Source organism: Pristis pectinata, chromosome 2 (assembly GCF_009764475.1).
Source record: "Pristis pectinata isolate sPriPec2 chromosome 2, sPriPec2.1.pri, whole genome shotgun sequence".
NCBI lineage: Eukaryota > Metazoa > Chordata > Chondrichthyes > Rhinopristiformes > Pristidae > Pristis > Pristis pectinata.
In genome coordinates, this window is record NC_067406.1 from 56,063,513 (window position 1) to 56,085,009 (window position 21,497).

The 21,497-nt window shown below is 39.8% G+C and overlaps 1 protein-coding gene across 7 annotated transcripts in view; it reads right to left on the reverse strand.

Moving 5' to 3' along the window:
• fat1a (FAT atypical cadherin 1a) overlaps positions 1–21,497 on the reverse strand; it is a 158,473-nt gene that overhangs the window by 71,136 nt on the left and 65,840 nt on the right. For all 7 annotated transcript variants that reach the window (XM_052035519.1, XM_052035490.1, XM_052035499.1 and 4 more), the window contains exon 4: positions 13,671–13,732. In XM_052035519.1, the coding sequence (XP_051891479.1) occupies positions 13,671–13,732 (62 nt within the window). The remainder of the gene's footprint in view (positions 1–13,670; positions 13,733–21,497) is intronic.

Genomic DNA, 21,497 nt, shown 5'->3' on the forward strand with positions numbered 1-21,497 from the left:
ATGAGTAATTAGCTGCTGCTCCTGGCCATTCATCCACCGGTCTCGGCACAGAAACCAAACCATTGACCCTTGCTGATTATAGTAGATTTCAAGACACTGGGGATACTGCAGCTCCCGTTGACTTGAGTTATCAATTGTCTGCTTTCATTTTTTTTAAAAAGCCCATTTTATCTTTTTTTTAAAAACTTGTTTATAAATTAGATTTACATATTTTACAATATGTACACATCCATCAAAAATATCAAATTATATACAAATACAAGTTCAAATTATAGCATGACCATCCTTGTCCAGAATGCACTTCAGCACCTGCAGCACCCACCGGTCCCAGAAGGCCTCCAGAGTGCCAGTGGACAGTGCACGCTCTCTCTCCAGGGACACGAACATGGGTGTATCCTCGGAAGGGGTTGTCCTTGAAACTTGCATTGAATTTTTTTGGAATTAGGCTTCCTGTCTTGGCCTTACCAATCACAACATTCGATTCTGATGCTGATGTCACCAAGGAGAACTAGTATTTCCTCTTGCTGGGACTCAGACCAGGGATTACTCCCACGCCAAAACAGAAGTCCTCATAGACCGTCAGGATTGGGACATACATTGATGGCCATAGCATGCTGGTTCCATCTGAACTGGAATGTCACAAGGCATTCCCCTATCTCACAGAAGGAGTTACTGTGATGCCAGACCATCCCATTCTTAAAGGCAAAACCCACCTCTTGAAAATGGTACTCCTCTTCCAGCTTGCCCTTTCAGAAGATGTACCAGCATACTGTTCCTAATATGATCTTCTCCACCCACAATACTTCACAAGGAATGGCAATATCAGTGCTGAAGTAGCCAAGTTTCCAGGCAATGACAATAGTCCTTGGTGTCCTGCTCCCAAAGGTCATTTGAGGAGTAGAAAACATTTCTGCATAGTATCCTTTCAATGTGGGGCAGTTTTGTACACATGAGCTATCACACAGAGCTCACTAGGAGAGATCTTGGCCCCATGGCAAGGAGGTCCAAGAGAATGGAGGAAAAACTCTGCTGTCTGTACCGAGCACATACACTTCATGGTTATATACACCTGCACAAACTCTATGCACATGAACACTCCATTCTCTCCCTCAGACACACATTAGCCAATGGCCTCCTCCTCAGAACCCTCCCTCATTTTCACTATCATTTGTAATCCCCAATAATCCATACAGGTGCTCCAACATCCACCATGATCTCAACAAAAAAAAATCCAAGTTGAATCAGACATCTCTACCCTTCACAGATCCATGCTGATTTGCTTTGATCAACTGACACCTGCTCAACTGCTCGATCACTTGGTCTTTCACGATAGATAAAAGACCAAGCACAGCACAGCGGCACAAACAGCAGAGCAGCTGCCTCATAGAGCAAGTCACCTGTGTTCAGTCCTGACCTCCAGTGCTGTCTGTATGGAGTTTGCATACTTTCTCTGTGATCACATGGGTTTCTCCCAGGTGCACTGGTTACCTCCCATATCCCGAAGTTGTGCAGGTTGCTAGGCTAATTGGCTGCTGTAAATTGTTCCCAGTGTGTAGCTAGGTGGTAGGTTTTGGGGGCAGTTGATGGGGCTGCGAGGAGAACGAAATGGGATTTATGTAGGATTAGTGCAAATGGGTGCTTAATGGTCAACATGTACTCAGTGGACAAAGGGACTGTTTCAGTGATCAAACCAAACTTCATGTGATTAGCAATTCTCGGCAGAAGTTAGTGAACTCTTGAGGCACAGTTAAAAATAAGATAACTCTTCTGCCCAAAAATGTTTTAATTTATACCTCAAAGTCCCTTATTTTGTCTTGCCCCAAAACAGTTAAATATCTTCGCATTTATGAAAATATTATCCATCAAGAAATGTTTTGAACACCTGTTTAAGCTATACATTCCAAAGTAAGGAGACCTGAAAGCAGTATTCTGATCTATTGCCCCTAGCTTTGGAATATGTATATTGTGCTACTGTAATGAATGATCTTAATTATTACTCACGCGTGGAAGCCTGGTCATTCAAAGCCAAAGAAATCATGCTCTATGTAAGTAAATTAATTTGCTGTCTCATCATGCGCATTTTTTATGGTGCCCCAAATTCACTGCCAGAGCTACCAAGTGGATATTTAGAGGAATACAGAGTCTGAACGTTTCCTTTCAGTGTCATAAATGTTTGTCTGAAGCACCATGGCACAAATCAAACGTGAGACGTTTAAGAATCACATCAATTGTATGAGTACCCAAACCACTGTAATGCACCCTAGTGCTCAACAATAAAAGAATTGCTTGCTGCTTGAAGTGCATCATTTAAAAAACACAGCCCCCTCAGCCTACAGCAGCAGGGTAACAAAATAAATATTTTATCATTTCCAAACAGGAGCGACTTTCCCCATTACATCACAGTAACTGCCTCTTAAAGAAACACAATTAATGAAACTTCAACAAAAGTCTTGTGACAGTATGTCCCTCATAATCAGTGGGCAGATTTCAGACAGATTTCACCTGCAAGGCTGAAACAGCCGATTACTCTACTGTGTCAGTGGGACAATTCATCCAGTTTGTGGGCTGGAAGTCATTTTGTAAGGCAAGTGTTTTGTTGGCAGAAAACACATTTCTACCCTCCACCCCTTATCGTGGCCTGAGGCAGTCCACAGCTAAAGAAAATTTAAGATGTCAGATTCGGGGAACGGTGAGGGGCAAGGGACAGTGGCTGTAAATGTAGTTGTGGAACCCTTGTGGCCATGGGCCAGATTATTTGTGTGCAGTCCAGAAGCTGCTCCAGGTCACTGAAAGGGATATTCTCTGCTGTTCTTCTGGTAGGAAAACTGCTTAAAGCAAACAGTCAATTGCTGAGATAAAATGGCAATGGGAACCCCAAATGTGTATTGGACTCTTTATATTAAAGAACACAATACTTTACTCTAGCAAGCACTCTTTAGGAAAGTTAGCCATGTCCAAAAAAATTATGCAAGAAAAGCCATTTTGGCATAAATATTTTCATTGGCCTGACTACAAATTGGACTCTATCTAATCTAGGTCTGCAAATTCTTCACCTATTCAATAAGAGCAATGAGGCAAAATTCCAGACCATTAACCTTCACTTTTCAAAGGCCACAATGACAACTAAGAATCGATCCAAGGAACAAAGAGAAACCTTTGCATCCTGCAGAGTGTGTGATTATCTTTGGCTTTATTTTACCCTATCACTGTCAATTCCATTGTTGACCAGATGTTTATCCACCTTTTACTGGAGTTAATTGACAAAATATCAACTGCTTTTTTTCCTGACAATCTGTTCCCAACATCCATTGCTCTGCAGGGCCGTTTTTTTAAGCTCAAACTTGTTTCAGGTTTATTCATTTTATCTTCTCATGTTATGCAGGCAGGTTAAATAGCTTATAGAAAGATGTCAGTTCTCTGTGTATTTCAATATCTACCTATAAGTTCCCTGTTGTGAAAATAAATGGGCTTTTGCTAATGGAGAGAGATTTTAAAATAGATTCACATATGTGGCTTTTTCTATTAAAGATTCATCTCCTACTTTGGAACAGGTGAAATAAATCTCTCTGCTTGCTTCCTGTTTCCCCATCCACTCCCCCACCCCCAAGATTCCTGCTAGGTATGTCTTTACTCAATTTATCCAGCTTCTGCTTCCTTGTTCATGAGTCCATCTTCAAGTGTGAACCTATCTAAGTTTACACAGATTATATGGGTCAAAGAGGTTATTTGGTCCTAACAGTCCGTGCTGACACTAATGTTCCACTTGAGCCTTCTCTCTTCTTTCCTCATCAAACTCTTTCAGTTTCATGGCACAACTTGTAGTAATTGGTGCATTTGTAATCCAAGTTCCTATTGTTCCTCTATAGCATCTAGATTTGCAGCTGTAAGTGAGCTCTACTCTTCCCATCAAAATGCATGGCAGCTGACTCCCATTTACCCTGAATAACAGAGGGGACTGCCTCCAGGGAGAACACAAAAACATTCTAAACACACACACACACACACACACGCACACGCACCTTAATGGTATCAAATGCATTGCACAGTGCTTACTTTGTCCATGCAATATGATCAAGGAAATTTCTCAACCAATGGAGATTCAGCAACTAAGTACAAGCTGTAAAAATAGATGCTCCACTCAGGAAAACATCCTACAGAAGGGATCAAAGGGTCAGGTGAACAGTGCTTGTGTCGGTTTGGGATGGCACAGATGATCCAATGCTCTCCAAATTGGATAAAACACTGCCCTATGAATGGAATAGATTGTATCTTGCTTTTATCTTCAGACCATGTGCAAGCAGATGGGATTAGTTTAAATTGGCATCATGGTCGGCACAGACATAGTGGGTTGAAGGGCCTGTTCCTGTGCTATACTGTTCTATGAATCTTCACTGCATTCTCTCCAGCGCAATTACATCCTTCTGATAATGTGGTGACCTGAACTGCTCATAATACAAATGTGGCCTAACCAGTGTTTTGTAAAGTTGCAACATAATGCCGCAACTCTTATATTCTGGTAGGGCTTCCATTATTTTCCCTATCACCAATGTTAAGCTATTGGTCTATAATTCCCAGGTTATCCCACAATGGCTATTTTTCCTTAACAAACCTTCCTTTTGTAATTGATGAATGTTAAATACTATTTTATTCTCCTTGATAATTTAGTTTCAGTTGCTCCTTGCCATCTTTTTTCTTTAAACTTCTCCACTAATTCCTTCATGTTCTCTCCTTTTATGCAATTTTTTTTAAATAGAGAGCATCACATCTGACTTCAATCTTGAGACACAAGAGACTCTGCAGATGCTGGAGTACAGAGCAACACATACAAAATGCTGGAGGAGCTCAGCAAGTCAGGCAGCATCTATGGAGGGAAATAAACAGTCGACATTTCGTCTGCAGGTGCTGGAATCTAGAGCTCCACACCCAAAATGTCTGCAGATGCTGGAATCTTGTCCTTGACCAATGTCCACACAAAAGTAACTTCAAGAAGGGACTAATGGTTAGGGAACTGGAGATGCAGCTCGATGACCTTCGTCTGGTCAGGGAGAATGAGGAGGTGATAGAAAGGAGTTATAGGCAGGTGGTCATACTGGGGCCACGGGAGTCAGACAAGTGGATCACAGTCAGGAGGGGGAAGGGGAAGGGGAAGAGTCAGGTATTAGAGAGTACCCCTGTGGCTGTACCCCTTGACAATAAGTACTCATGCTTGAGTGCTGTTGGGGGAGACAGCCTACCTGGGGGAAGCAACAGTGGCAGTATCTCTGGCACAGAGTCCGGCCCTGTGGCTCAGGGAGGGTAGGGAAGGAGAGAGGAGGGCATCAGTGATGGGGGACTCTATAGTTAGGTGGCAGACAAGCGATTCTGTGGATGCAGGAAAGAAACTACAGAAGGTAGTTTGCCTCCCAGGTGCCAGGGTCCAGGATGTTTCAGATCGCATCCAAGATATCCTGAAGGGGGAGGGAGAACAGCAGAGGTCGTGGTACATATTGGTACCAACGACATAGGTAAGGAAAGGAATGAGGTCCTGAAAAAGACTATAGAGAATTAGGTAGGAAGTTGAGAAGCAGGACCTCAAAGGTAGTAATTTCCAGGTTACTGCCTGTGCTAAGCGGCAGTGGGTATAGGAACAGAATGAGGAGGAGGTTAAATGCGTGGCTGAGGGATTGGAGTAAGGAACAGAGATTCAGATTTCTGGATCATTGGGGCCCTCTTTTGGGGCAGGCATGACCTGTTCAAAGAGGACGGGTTGCACTTGACTCCCAGGGGGAACCAAAATCCTGGCGGGGAGGTTTCTAAGGCTACTGGGGAGGGTTTAAACTAGAATTGTTGGGTGGTGGGATCCGAACTGGAGAGACTGGGGAAGAGGTGTTTGGCTCTCAAATAGAGAAAGCTAGTAGTAGGTATGATAGGCAGGTGATAGAGAAGGGACGTGCTCAGACAGGTTTGAGATGTGTCTATTTTAACGCAAGGAGTATTGTGAACAAGGTGGATGAGCTTAAAGCTTGGATCAATACTTGGAGCTATGATGTGGTGGCCATTACAGAGACTTGGATGGCTCAGGGACTGGAATGGTTGCTTCAAGTGCCGGGTTTTAGATGTTTCAGAAAGGACAGGGAGGGAGGTAAAAGAGGTGGGGGAGTGGCACTGTTGATCAGAGGTAGTGTCATGGCTGCAGAAATGGTGGACGTCATGGAGGGACTGTCTACAGAGTCTCTGTGGGTGGAGGTTAGGAACAGGAAGGGGTCAATAACTTTACTGGGTGTTTTTTTTATAGGTCGCCCAATAGTAACAGGGATATTGAGGAGCAGGTAGGGAAGCAGATCCTAGAAAGATGTGAGAATAACAGAGTTGTTGTGATGGGGGATTTTAATTTCCCAAACATCGATTGGCATCTCCAAACAGTGAGGGGTTTAGATGGGGAGGAGTTTGTTAAGTGTGTTCAGGAAGGATTCTTGACAACAGTATGTAGATAGGCCTACAAGAGGAGAGGCTGTGCTTGATTTGGTATTGGGAAATGAACCTGGTCAGGTGTCAGATCTCTCAGTGGGTGAACATTTTGGTGATAGTGATCATAATTCTATCTCCTTTACGTTAGCACTGGAGAGAGATAGGAACAGACAGACTAGAAAGGCGTTTACTTGGAGTAAAGGGAATTATGAGGCTCTCAGGCAGGAAACTGGAAGATTAAATTGGGAACAGATGTTCTCAGGGAAAAGTACGGAAGAAATGTGGCAAATATTCAGGGGATATTTGTGTGGAGTTCTGCATAGGCATGTTCCAATGAGACAGGGGAGTCATGAGAGGATACAGGAACCATGGTGTACAAAGGCTATAATAAATCTAGTCAAAAGGAAAAGAAAAGCATACAAAAGGTACAGAGAGCTAGGTACTGTTAAGAGCTCTGGAAGAATATAAGGCTAATAAGAAGGAGCTTAAGAAGGAGATTAGGAGAGCCAGAAGGGGGCATGAGAAGGCCTTGGCGGGCAGGATTAAGGAAAACCCCAAGGCATTCTACAGGTATGTGAAGAGCAAGAGGATAAGATGCGAAAGAATAGGGCCTATCAAGTGCAGTAGTGGGAAAGTGTGTATGGATCCGGAAGAAATGGCGGAGGTACTTAATGAATACTTTGCGTCAGTATTCACCACGGAAAAAGATCTGGGGGATTGTAGTGGGGACTTGCAGAGGCCTGAAAAGCTTGAGCATGTAGATATTAGGAAAGAGGAGGTGCTGAAACCTTTGGAAAGCATCAAGTTGGATAAGTCACTGGGACTGGATGAGATGTTCCGCAGGCTGCTGTGAGAGGTGAGGGAAGAGATTGCGGAGCCTCTGACGATGATCTTTGCATCGTTGATGAGGATGAGAGAGGTTCTGGAAGATTGGAGGTTTGCGGATGTTCTTCCCTTATTCAAGAAGCGAGTAGGGATAGCCAGGGAATTATAGACCACTGAGTCTCACCTCAGTGGTTGGTAAGCTAATGGAGAAGATCCTGAAAAGCAGGATTTATGAACATTTGGACAGGTATAATATGATTAGGAATAGTCAGCATGGCTTTGTCAAGGGCAGGTCCTGCCTTACGAGACTGATTGAATTTTTTGAGGATGTGACTAAACACATCGATGAAGGGAGAGCAGTAGATGTAGTGTATATGGATTTCAGCAAAGCATTTGATAAGGTACCCCATGCAAGGCTGATTGAGAAGGTAAAGAGGCATGGGATCCAAGCGGGCATTGCAGTGTGGATTCAGAACTGGCTGGCCCACAGAAGGCAAAGAGTGGTTGTTGAAGGGTCGTATTCTGAGTAGAGGTCGGTGACCAGTGGTGTACCTCAGGGATCTGTACTGGGACCCTTGCTCTGTGATTTTCATAAACGACCTGGATGAGGAAGTGGAGGGATGGGTTAGTAAGTTTGCGGATGACACAAAGGTTGGGGGTGTTGTGGATAGTTTGGAGGGCTGTCAGAAGTTACAGAGGGACATAGATAGGATGCAAAATTGGGCTGAGAAGTGGCAGATGCAGTTCAACCCAGATAAGTGTGAAGTGGTTCATTTTGGTAGGTCAAATATGATGGCAGAATATAGTCTTAATGGTAGGACTCTTGGCAGTGTGGAGGATCAGAGGGACCTTGGAGTCCAAGTCCGTAGGACGCTCAAAGCGGCTGCGCAGGTTGACTCTGTGGTTAAGAAGGCATATGGTGTATTGTCCTTCATCAATCGGGGAATTGAATTTAGGAGCCGAGAGGTATTGTTGCAGCTATATAGGTCCCTGGTCAGACCCCACTAGGAGTACTGTGCTCAATTCTGGTCTCCTCACTACAGGAAGGATGTGGAAGCCACAGAGAGGGTGCAGAGGAGATTTACAAGGATGCTGCCTGGAATGCGGAGCATGCCTTATGAAAGCAGGTTGAGGGAACTCGGCCTTTTCTCCTTGGAGCGACGGAGGATGGGGGGGACCTGATAGAGGTATATAAGATGATGAGAGGTATTGATCGGGTAGACAGTCAGAGGGCTTTTCCCCAGGACTGAAATGTGGCCACAAGAGGACAGATGTCAGGGGTAAGTTTTTTACTCAGAGAGTGGTGAGTGCGTGGAATGGGCTGCCGGCAACGGTGGTGGAGGCGGATACGATAGGGTCTTTTAAGAAACTGTTGGATAGGTACATGGAGCTGAGAAAAATAGAGGGCTATGGGTAAGCCTAGTAATTTCTAGGGTAGGGACACGTTCGGCACAGCTTTGTGGGCCGAAGGGCCTGAATTGTGCTGTAGTTTTTCTATGTTTCTATGTTTTTTTCTAACAACAGAAAACTTGATGGTTTTCTCTCACAGGATTAATGAACTCCAACTGTGCCCTAGCTCAGATAACCTAGAGGAGACCAGAAATATAATATAAACTAGTGTGATTTTTTTTTACTGTTCAGCATGGTTTGGTGCAACACCATGCAGAAATTTCAAACTGCTGGGATGTATTGAAAGAAGGTACAATCCTTGTGCAAAAACTGCTGAGCCTGAAGTCTGAGATACTGGGCTTAGGTTTTTTTAATGAATGGAAGGGAGCAAGCAATGCCCTTCAGCACCTGTAAACTCAGGAGAATCCAGCCTATAGCTCCCAGCTTTGCAATGATCTACCACCATACTTTTTTTGTTGGGAACCTCCAGCAGTCTCACTGAGCAGCACCTAAACAAGGTTTTTCCCAAATTCAGCTAGTCTGGCACTGGCTGTATCCAGTGCAGGCCAGTTTTGTGAAAGGCTCATCAAATAGGCGGATACGGCCTAACACTTAAAAAAAAAGGCCTAACATTTATTTTGGCATGAGACCATGATGCCTTGTTTTAGTCTTCATTGACATTTAGAACCTAATCTGCATTCCCTTGACAACATTATGCTTAGGTGCCAATTTTCATCTGAAAAATGTAATTGAATTTAAAGTCAGAGTTGTGCAGCACAGAAATAGGCTCCATGGCCCACCACGTCCATGCCAACCATTTTGCCATCTACATTAAGCCCATTTTCCCACATTAGGTCTGTATCTGGCAGCACATTCCAGATATCAACCACTCTGTGTGAAAAAAATTTCCCTCCAAATCTCCTTTAAAACTCCTTCTGCTCAAGTTAAACCGATGCCCTCTTGTTTTTGATACCCCTACCATGAAAAGATGATTCTGACTATCTACCCCATCTATGCCTTTTATCATTTTATATATCTCTGTCAGGTCACCTCTTGGCCTCCTTCACTCCAGGGAAAACAAGCTCAGCCTATCCAATCTCTCTCCATATCTAAAGTCCTCCAATCCTCTCCTAGTAAATCACCTCTGCACTCTCTCCAGTGCAACTATATCGTTCTTATACTGTGGCAACCAGAACTACACACAAAACTACAAAACACTGATTACCACACATTTGGAAAGTTTCATCAAAATGTCCTAACTTTAATATTCTATGCCCTGAGCTATGATATGACAGGACTTCTTCACCACCCTATCCAATTACATTGCCACTTTAAGGGGAATATGAACTTGTAGCCCAAGGTCCCCCTGTTCATTAAGATTCCTTAACTGTATCATTTACTATATATATACCTCCAACATTCACATCCAAGCTGCTAATATACACCACAAACAACAAAGGTCCCAACACTAACCGCTGCGGTACACCACTGGTCAGTCTTCTAATCAGAAAAGCATCCTTCCACTACTACCCTCTAACTCCTATCACCAAGCCAATTTTGGATCCAATTAGCCAGCTCATCTCGATTCCCACGCGCCTTAACATTCTGAACCAGCCTACTTTGTCAAATGTCTTACTGAAGTCCAGAGACAACATCTACTGCCCTAGCTTCATCAATCTTTTTAGTTACCTCCAAAATTTCTGGGTAATTATGTCATGAACAGCAGCAAATTTATGAAATCGTCAAAATGAAGTCCCCTTTGTAATCACTACTATTTTCAAATGTAAATCTCTATGTTCCAACAAACACGGAGCTTCTTTCCTCAGAGGCAGGTAAACCTTTGGAAATTCCCCACCTTGAAAGCCACAGATTCCCAGTTGCTGAGTACATTCAAAGCTGATATTGATAAAAATGACACAGCATTAGCCATACAAAATTAAAAGTTCACTTATGGGAAAATGGCAAAAGAAAACTTTTATTTAATTATTCTCATTAAGAATATACTTCACCATGCATAGCACCAGTAAATTAGATGCTGCGTGAATAAATGCTTCATTGAAAGAACAGTCAGACCATCTAACATCATGCATTACATTGTAGAATATTGGATAATTACAGAAACATTCACAGAATGTAGTACCTGAAGGGCATTAAGCACCACTCTCCACCACATTCTTAATAATCTATAGACTTTGGAAACAGAATGGAAAGGCAACACTGCCTCTCTTTTTCTCCTCTTTTCCAATTTCTTCCCACCTTCATTTACTTCTCTTACTATGCGCTCTTCCATTTGTTTTTCAAGAGTTTCCATTGTCCATGTCTTAAGCTTCTCATTTCACCCTGGATCTTCAATCATTTACATTTCCAGTGTAACCTCAGAAACCTCAATTTTTCATTAAACAGAGGCAAAGCCAACCCCATCTCACCATCATCTCTCTTCCACCTGGCCGGTCATATTCTCACATTGAACATTTCTTTGGATTCTTGTCACTTCAAATATATGATGCTGTGGAGTAACTGTAGCAAAGGTCCACCTGACTGATCCCTGGGATGGCAGGATTGTCATGGGAGGAGAGATTGGGGCATTTAAACTAATGTTTAGAAAAGTGCGAGGAGCTCTCACTGAAGCAAACAAAATTCTGACAGGGCGAGACAAACCAAATGGGGTCAATGATTCCACTGGTTGTATGTCCAGAACAAGGGGCCACACCTTCAGGATATGGGGTAAGACATTTAAGACTGATATGAGGAGAAATGTCATCACTCAAAATGTGGTGAATCTGTGGAACTCACTACCTCAGAAGGTTGTAGAGGCTGAATATTCTTCAGGTGGTGGATAGATTTCTAGATACAAAACCATCAAGGGTATGTGGAGGAAGCAGCAATATAGTATTGAGGCAAAGGATCAGTCTTGTCTGTACTAAATGATAGAGTGGGTCGCATGACCTACTCCTGCCCCTATTTTCTATTGTGTGTATGAATTAATCTTTCTAGGTCTTCCCCCCAACTCAGACCTTCCTTTTTGTTCTCTCCTTCCACTGAGTTTTAAAATTTGCTTTAACTCCAACTCTATATGGACCTGATGAAAATTCATTGACCAGAAACGTTAACTTCCCCTTTTCTACAGTTTCTCCCCAACACAAGTACATCCAGCTTTTATTTCAATGTTGTCTTCACCCAACACTGCAAACTTCAGCAATGCCCAAAGACCAAGGCCTGAGTGCTACTGAATTACAACTTAAAATTAATTACAATTTATTTTTATCAAAATATAGAAAAATACAAATTATGGCACTACTACATATAACCACAATGCAGGAAACTTAACAATACATTGCCGTTCACTGCTAAATGGCCAATAAGCCAGAAATAAACCTGGCCCTTTGAACCTGCTCCACCATTCAATCAGATCACAGCTGATTTGATTGCAACTTCAACTCCTATCTACTCCATTACCTACCAACAATCTATCTACCTTAAAAGTATTCAAAGACTCTGCTTCTACTGCCCTTGGGGTAGACAGTTCCAAAGACTCCTGACACTCAGAGAAAAGGCTGTCTCAGCTGTCCAAAGTTGGCAATCCCTTATTGTAAAGCGAGCCCTAGTTTCAGATTTCCCACAACAGGAAATCTCTCGACACCCACCTGTCAAGTCCTCTTGGGATCTTACATGTTTCAGTCAAGTCTTCTTTCATTCTTCTAAACTCATTCAGGTACAAGCCTGGCCTGTCCAATCTTTCCTCACAAGACAACCCACCCATTCCACATATTAGTCTAGTAAACATTATCTGAACTTTCTGTCTTATTAATATCACTCCTTAAGTAAGAAAACCAGTACTGCATACAGTATCCAAATGTAGCCTCACCAGAGCCCAATAAAATTGCAGAAAAACATCCATGTATTTGCATCAATCCTCTGAAAATAAAAAACAGCATTGTTTTTCCTAATTACCTGCTGTACCTGCCTGTCAGCCTTTTGAGAATTATCAAGGACACGCAGATCCCTCCACATCTCAGAGCTTTGCAATCACTCAACACTTAGATAATACGCTTTCTTCTTATTTAATCTTTCTTTCTCCTTTATTATTTCATACAGGAGAATAGCAAGCAATAGTTCTGTTTGTGCCAGTTCTAAACAATCTGTGCCAAGGCATGTTCGAAGAAATTAAGCAAATTATCAAGGTTGAATAAGAATATCACAGTGCTTTCTCAATATTAACAAGTGAACACCTGTATCTATTGAACAGAAAATGAAATACAAGTTCCATATGACAGTTAAATTGTAATTTTAAGACATGCATGAAAATTATGCAAGATTTCAATTACACTTTGTGCACTATTAATGACATAACTATTAATGAGGCTTTTCAGCCAACTGCTCACATTACATGTCATACATAACCCATAATAATTACAATTGTCAGAATGACTCTTCACACTCAGGTGATCATCAGAGGAGTTGGAAGGCAGTAAAGGGAAGTTAAGAATGAATAAAAATATTAGACGCATGTTAATTTTTGTTAAAATATTTACCTTTGATCTCCATTTAAACAATTTATTTATTTCTGATAAATATTTGCCACATATTAAAATTTTAGATGAAATTTCCTACAAGGCCTCTTCATAAGGCTTACTTCGAAGTATTTTCAGTACCTTTAACTGAAACAAATGTGCTACAAGAAATCAAGAGGATTTCATGTGTCTTCATGCCAGGAATGGGGCCCACATTCATGTTCCTTTCAGAAATCTCTAACGGATTAGCCATCAGCACTCTCTAATTAATGCTAAACAGAGGCTCATGGTGCTGACATAGAATACAGGGATCCCGTATGCCATATCTAAGAAAAGATGTACGGAGATGTAGATTCAAAGATATAGATCTTATCCACATAAACAACATCAGATTTAGCCACATCAATATCCAAAGCTATTTTCTTTTACTTTTAATAAGACCAACAATAAACATTATTTTGTTCTTGAAAGTCTTGAATGCAAATAAACTATGCTCACCTCAAGGATGTGTTCTGCCTGTTGCTCCCGGTCTAGTTTTCGTGATGTTGTTGTAATCAATCCTGCAAATCCAAACAGACTTATTACAGAATCTCCGCAAAGTTTCCTAACAAAACATTAGCTTGTATGATAATAAAGTATTTCAGATTAATTTGATTTTTAACATTAGAAATTTCTATTGAGAATGAATTAAACGAATCAGCTGATAAGGCATAAACCTCAATATTCAGCAGCAAAAAGCACTCTAATTTCAAGTTGCTTTAAAAACCTTTTATAAAGCCATGATGTACTCCACTCACATACCATTCAGTTTATACACCAAATTGTTACCAATGCTTCTAAAATATTGTCTAGTTTCAAGCAAATGTGAAATAATAAACGGTGCACATATTGCATTTTTGGTGGTCATGGCTACATGCCAGGAATATCATGCTTAAAGTATTGTTAAAATTAATATGTTTAGCATTAATGAATCAGTACCTTAATTGAGATGCAATACCACACTGGTGAAGTTACTGGACCAGCATCGAGTGGCCTGGACTATTGATTTGGAAGCACAAGGAATGTAAATTCAAGTAATGAAATAAAAATTTAGATTCCATAATGGTGGCCACAAAACTGCTGCCTTGTCCTAAAAACCCAATATGCTATAAACCTAATGTCCTTCAAGCAAATCTGCCATCCATACAGTATCTGCTGATATGTGCTTTAGAACTATAGTAATGTGGCTAACTTAACTGCTTTCTGAACTGGCCTAATGATCTTTCAGTTCAAGAGCAATTAGAAATGGACAATAAATACTGCCTTTGCCTGTGCAATCATAGTCTGTGAGTATATATTGATAAAAAAACACTAAAATTAATACATTTCCAAAATGAGGATTGTGCTACATATTTCCATAAGTGTTTTGAAGAGCAGTGCATCACTCTTATGACTAGGTTCTTTTGGTGTACAGTTGAGATATGTTATGCAGTTGACAAACCCCTTCACTTTCATACAGATATTATGTAGAGACTGACATGTTCAAAAAGATCATTCTAGTGTCTCTGTGATTTTCCATTGTCAAAGCAAATTAATGTTTAAGGCAGTACCCAGTAACATCAGGCAGACTAAATGCTCTCTTCAGCACAAATAACAAATACATAAATTTAAATATCCAAACAGTTCGGTAAGGTTCCTTATTCTCTTCTTACACACAAATATATTAAGGTAAAATTTAAACCAATAACTCAAATAACAGAAGGGCAAACTCCATGTAATTGAAAGACCCCAAGTTTGTTGCCATTTTAACTTAGACGAATACATTAAGAATAAAGCAACACAATGAAGGAACCTATTACAGTGATATATTAAATGCTAATTTTAAGCAATTTACTTGCATGTTGGTCTTCATAATTCCAACAGTTTGCATAAAACACATAAACTGTTCATATGAACTACCAGAAGGCAAAATACTCTTTGCTCTTCAAGTATTCTGATTCATCAGCTGTACAAACAGGTTGTGAAATAGAAAATATGTAGCAAGGTATAATTTTTGCATTTTTGCTTGACCAGATCTGTCTGAAAATAGCTGACACAGTCGGAGCCCAAGTCCTATGCACAAACATATTGTGTGTGTGGTTATTTTAATATCAGATTGAACATTCACAAATTCACCAAGTCTATAGAGCAGCTGATTGGTGTATCACTATGTAACACCACTTATTAAACTTTAAATTTATTAGCACACAAAAATCAACATCTAAAGTTGTTTAAATCTACAAATACAAAGCCATTAAACTATACGTCTAGTTCCATTACTTGTGAATTCATGCACATTGTAATTATGCTGCATGAAAGAGACTGGCACTTGTTAGCAACTATTAATCTATGGCTTCACATTCCACTGATGCAAATCAAAATAACGCACTTGTAAATCTAGGCAGATGAGAGGCCCATTTTGGGGAGCATAAGTGAAACAAATTTGTTTACAGAAGAAAATTCTTGGTACAAAGTCAGAATAAAGTTTTAAAGTAGAAAAAAAGAAACAAAATTTGCCCCTTTTAATGTCATGTTTACAAAGACTGATAATGTAAAGATTGCTAAAATAACTGCAATTTCTGAAGATTAATTAAATGCTGGTTGAAACAAGCATCATGAAAAATAATTCTTCCCCAGCTGTTGGATTTCAAGGATTAAATTAATATTTGTTTCCCCTCAACTTAATCACAACAGTATGCAGCAAATTTGTATTTATTCAGTTTTAAAGATTAAAACTGTCTATATATTTACATTCCTCCAAAATCAGCCACAGGAATTTCACAAACATATTCCAGAAAATAACTGATTTTTTAAGTTTCCCCAATAGGCAATATTTCATTAAATAAACTGGTTGCTAAAACATAAGCCGTGAAACATAAGTAACTATGCAAAGATCTGTAGTTATGGTGTCATATATACAATGCACTGCAGAAAAGGTCTCCATCTCCAGAAATACAGGAGAATAAAAGGATTGGCAAGAATGAAGGACACAATGGTAGTCTGCCATTCCCAAGACTACTTATGCACGATTTGCCCTGTGACTGACAATTCTAGTAATCAGTGAAAACTCCGGTAATCATAGAGCATGTGTGCATAACAATGGAAAAATAGGCAAGTTATAAAAATGGAAAGACAAAAAAGAAATTACATTTAATATTGACAAATGTAAAATATTTTGCATTAAATAAAATAATGAGTAGCATAGTAAAAAGCTCTGGAAGTAAAATTAGACTAATTACTTTCATTGCCAAGATGATGCAGAGAAACAGTTATTAAAAAAAGTTGAGTCTACTGCCAGAATAGTGAAGCATTAACTTCACAAATGTAATACTAAGGAATTATAAAACATTGGCAGACCACACTTGGAGGATTACACATCAATTTGGTCACTGCACTTCAAGGGGTATCGAAAGGATATACAGGACAGCAAAAAGAATGATGCAAGGGTTTAAGAATGAGCTACAAGGGATATTAAGAGAAGATGCTAATGATTGGATGGGCATCCAGAACTATCCAAAAAGCCTACGTAATCTTAAACAGGTGAGGCCAAGCTGTAATAGAAGAAGCCAAGATTATTATGGGGTTTCCCAATAAAACATTCCTTGTCCCTTTTCAAAAAAAATGTGGTTTAGATCTATTTTCTGCGATACCAGCTGGAATAACTGGGAGTGCTTTCAATTCCGTTATCCTTTCAAATTACAAACAGAAGCCGATGCAAATCTAAAGATGCTAAATTAAGAGATCTACTACCCAAAACAAGCAACTGCAACTTGTTATTATAATTTTACTGCACACAATCTGTCACTTTTCTCTCACCGTTTTCTCATCTGACCAACCAGAAGGTGCCTTGAAGGATGAACCGATATTCCCCCATGTTTTGCTGTTCCTGCTTCAGTTAGTCCAAGTTAAATCAACACTGCTTAAATTCTGTTGCCCAGGGAGGATATTACAAGCGACTGTCAGAAGTATTATTAAGTGACATAAATAAGCTAAATTCATAATATTACTTCATGGCAAGCCATGCTACTTGCATGAGGAGGGGGAAAATTGCATTGTTTTAATTTGCTTTATAGCTAATGAAATAAATTAATTACGTAGGTCAAAGTAATAATCCAATATGTAAAATATCAAAAATATTAGAAAACATTTAAAATGGAAGTTGGACTTCAATCTGGCAAAATGGAATTATAATGGGAGTACTCCCCCCTGCTTTTTTTTCCCTTTTCAAACTTCTGGGTTACTGGATCAGATTCAAGACTACCACTTGCAAACTGATACATTTCTCAGCTTATTGGAAGAATATCCGTAACATCAGGTGAAATAATGGTCAGCTAAAGGTAGAACCAGCAGTAGTTATGGTTTTGTCAGTGTTCCAAATTGTGAGGTAAAAGTAACAAAATGAGCAATAAAATTACAAAAACAAGTTGCGCCTCTTTTAAATTCAGATTAAGAATTTGATCAAGAAAGACCAACAGTTGGAAGATCACGTTTCTCCATAGGATGTCTGGAGCAGTTGGGGCTTAAAATTACAGATTTTCTCAGAAAAGGTGATCAATCCATTGTGTAAACATACCCAAGACAAAGCAGCACACATTCAATCCCAATATTTCACCAAAACAATTAGAAAGAAAAAAAACTGGAAGTGCTGAAAATCTGAAATAAAAACAGAACCTGCTGAAACACTCAGCAAGTCAAGCAACATTGGAGGGGAGAGAAAAAGAGTCAACATTTCAGGTCCCTCAACACTGACTCTGTTTTCCTCCCCACTGGGGCTGCCTGACGTGCTGAATGCTTCCACTATTTTCTGTTTGGTCACCAAAATTATGTTTATGCAAAAATGGAAATATTTTGCAACTATGTCAGCGTATAAGAAGCAACATTATAGAAATAGGTGCTGAATCCAACAAACTGCTACTTTTACAGCTGTCTGCAATTAGTATTGTAGATAATCTATCAGCCATTTATTTACATAAAACTTCAATGCTATCACTGAGAGGTAGAAATAATGGTGTTTTATTATGGCCATCTGTTAGACTAGGTTTACCCATCAACATAACAACATACACAGAAGCCCAGTCTGGTACATTACCCAATAAAGCAACAGCAAAAAAAAATGGTTAGATTAGTAAAGCAATACTGAAGGGAAAATCAAAATCAACTATCTGGAATTGCTTTATCTCAACAATGTGGGCATTTTGTACTAGCAATGAAGTGACAATTTTTTAACATTGCAAACAATCAAATTTACACAAATGCAAATGTACTACTGGCAAATTCATCATCTTAGCAAATCTTCATTGAGACTCAAAATATTCCCTTCAACTAAAACCACTGTTGTCTACCTGATTATACTTGATCTTGGCTAATTGTAAATTTATTCATTGCTATTCAACTTTAAATTGTTACTTTTAGTGTCATCTTTTAAAAATATTCTCTCTATAAATTCCAAAATATTGTGGGCTGAAGAACCCGCTGTTTTACTTCAAATAGGTAACTGACCACATTCAACCAGGAATTCCAAATAGCTGATTCATTCTGGCTTTCTCCCGAGATCCCCAGAATCACAAAAGCCAACCTTCAGCTAATTTTATTCACTCCACATAATATCAAGAATGGCAAAGAACACAGGCTGTACACACTGGCTGTAGTTCTGAAGACTTACAAGCCAGCACCAGCTGAGCTTCAAGCCAAGCTGTTCCAATACAGTTTCAACACTGGTACCTCCCCTACAGTATGGAAAATTATCCTGTCCACAAAAACTAGGACAAAACCAATCCAGCTAACAACCAACCAATTAGTCTGCTCTCAATCATCCACTGTGATGCCAACCGCCACTAAGTGACATTTACACACCAATAACCAATGTCCCGTTTGAATTTCACAGGAGTACTTGGCTCCAGACTTCTTCATACTCTTGATGCAAATGTGAATCAAAGAACTGAACTCGAGGTGAAAGTAACTGTCTGTGACATGAATATAACATTTGACAAGACTGTGGCAGCAATCCTCCCTAGTAAAACTGAAGTTATGGGCATCCAGAAGGAAACACTCAAATGACTGCATTCATATTTGTAAAAGATGGTTACAGTTGTTGAAAGTCAATGATCGCTGCTCCAATACATTGCTGTATGTTACTTAGGCCAGTGTCCTAGGCCCAACCATTTTTCACTATTTCACCAATGGCCTTCCTTTCATAAGATACTAATTGCACAACGTTGAATTCACAAATCCTCAAGAAATGAAGCAGTACATGTACTAGGCAATGACCATATCTCACCCTACACTGGCTGACACAGAAGAGAAATTTAACAGTCCAATTTAACTGTGTTGGCATTGGACTTTTTGTGCATAAGAATAATGTAGCGAGACATTCGCACAAAAAAACATGTGCTGGGCTCTCCTACACACTGCTGGTTTAATGTACCTTTCCTGCTGCAAGACAATTTTTAGGCCAAAGCTGTTTGCAGAAGTGAATTAAACTTTTTACAGCAAATGAATAAGCAATTACAGTCATTTTAAACTCTGCACCCTGGTAAGAAAATAAGTTACAGGTTAAAGCAGTATTGTATCCATCAGGAAAGAGAAATAGTAGTACCCTGATCATCTATATGGATATCCAAGAAAAGCCCAGTCTTAATTTTTGACTTTAAATTATTCTTTGTCCACCTTGATATATTCCTTCTCCAGGGTTTTACAAGCGAAGTCAGTCATCTTCATGATCCTTTAACCCAGACATAACAGATTTCATCCTCACTGTTAGTTCCTCACTTTTAGTTAAAAAAAATAGAAGGCGAAGATTGCAAACACAAAGTGTTTTGTGGATTCTGCAAATTAGAGCAGTATTCTGATTTGCATATATGAAGGTTTTTTTGTTGGAAAAGGTTAGGAGTTTAATGTCTCCAGCTTAATGCTTTAGTAGATCATTAAAAAATAACTGCCCTATGGAAGGAATCTAATTTATTTTATGACCTCTGGAAAAAGCAAACTCTGGCTTCTTTATAGCATGGCATTCCACAAGGCTGTGCTGTTATTAGGGTGCAGCCAATAGCCACAGCAACTAAATGCTGGCATAATTTTTCAAAAACTACCAGGAACTGGCTTTCAAGAGGGAGCACGTATTCACGTTTAAAACTTTTTTTCACCAACATCTGCTCTGCATTTGCAGGATCAGTAATTTAGCTGGATTTTATTTGCCATAATATTGACAGTGACGGCAGATGCTGGGATAGCCAAGTATCCAATTGTTTTTTTTCTGTGTGTTTGTCTTAAGCACAATATTTTCAGGGACTACAACACTGAGTTGGAAAATAATAGTAATATATTAGGGTTTGATATTTCATTATGTAAGTAGCTGAAACTGAAAGTATATCACAAAACAGTTATTAAAAAGCAGAGATGAACAACAAAAGAACTATAATTGAAACTACTGTTTACCTGTTGTCTTGTCTGCTTAGTTTGCTTTGATCAAATAATTTTGCAGGCATATGGAGAAGCCAATGAAATGTTAGATGAAGGTAACCAAAACTAGTATATTAATAGATTGTACACTTTGATGTATTGAAACAGAAATAGCATATTTCAAAACATGAACAATCCTGCTTACTTGACAATTTTTAAGTACTAAAGCAACCCTACACTGATGTTTAGCTCAAAATTAGCGTAGCGGTTAGCGTGACGCTATTACAGCGCCAGCAATCGGGGTTCGATTCCCGTCGCTGTCTGTAATGAGTTTGTACGTTCTCCCGTGTCTGCGTGGGTTTCCTCCAGGTGCTCCGGTTTCCTCCCACATTCCAAAGATGTATGGGTAGGTTAATTTGGGTTTAAAATGGGTGGTGCAGACTCGTTGGGCTGGAAGGGCCTGTTACCACGCTGTAAATAAAATTTTTTAAAAAAATTACAAGCTAGGCCTAGCTTTAAATGTCAAGATGGAACTTCTTATGTCACATTAATTCCCAAAGGAAAATGAACAATAACTGCTTCAGGACTGAATAACCCAGAAATAAATTAGAACCAATACAAGGGATCATGAACTAAATAGCTTTTTGATTTGAATAGCATTTGTATATTCTGACATTAAGCAAAACTAAACACCGGTGTAGGGAAAGTGATGTCAGCACTGCCTGATATCTTCCGTTTGTCATCAGCCTATACATATTCACTGCCTGTTCTCAGCTACACGTCAATTTACTGGAGATGCAGGGTGGAGGGCAGAGAATAGGGAGCCGTAATTTCACCTCTCCGTGTCATCAAAGTCAAAGTCGAGTTTATTGTCATATGCACAAGTACATGTATGCACAGGTGCAATGA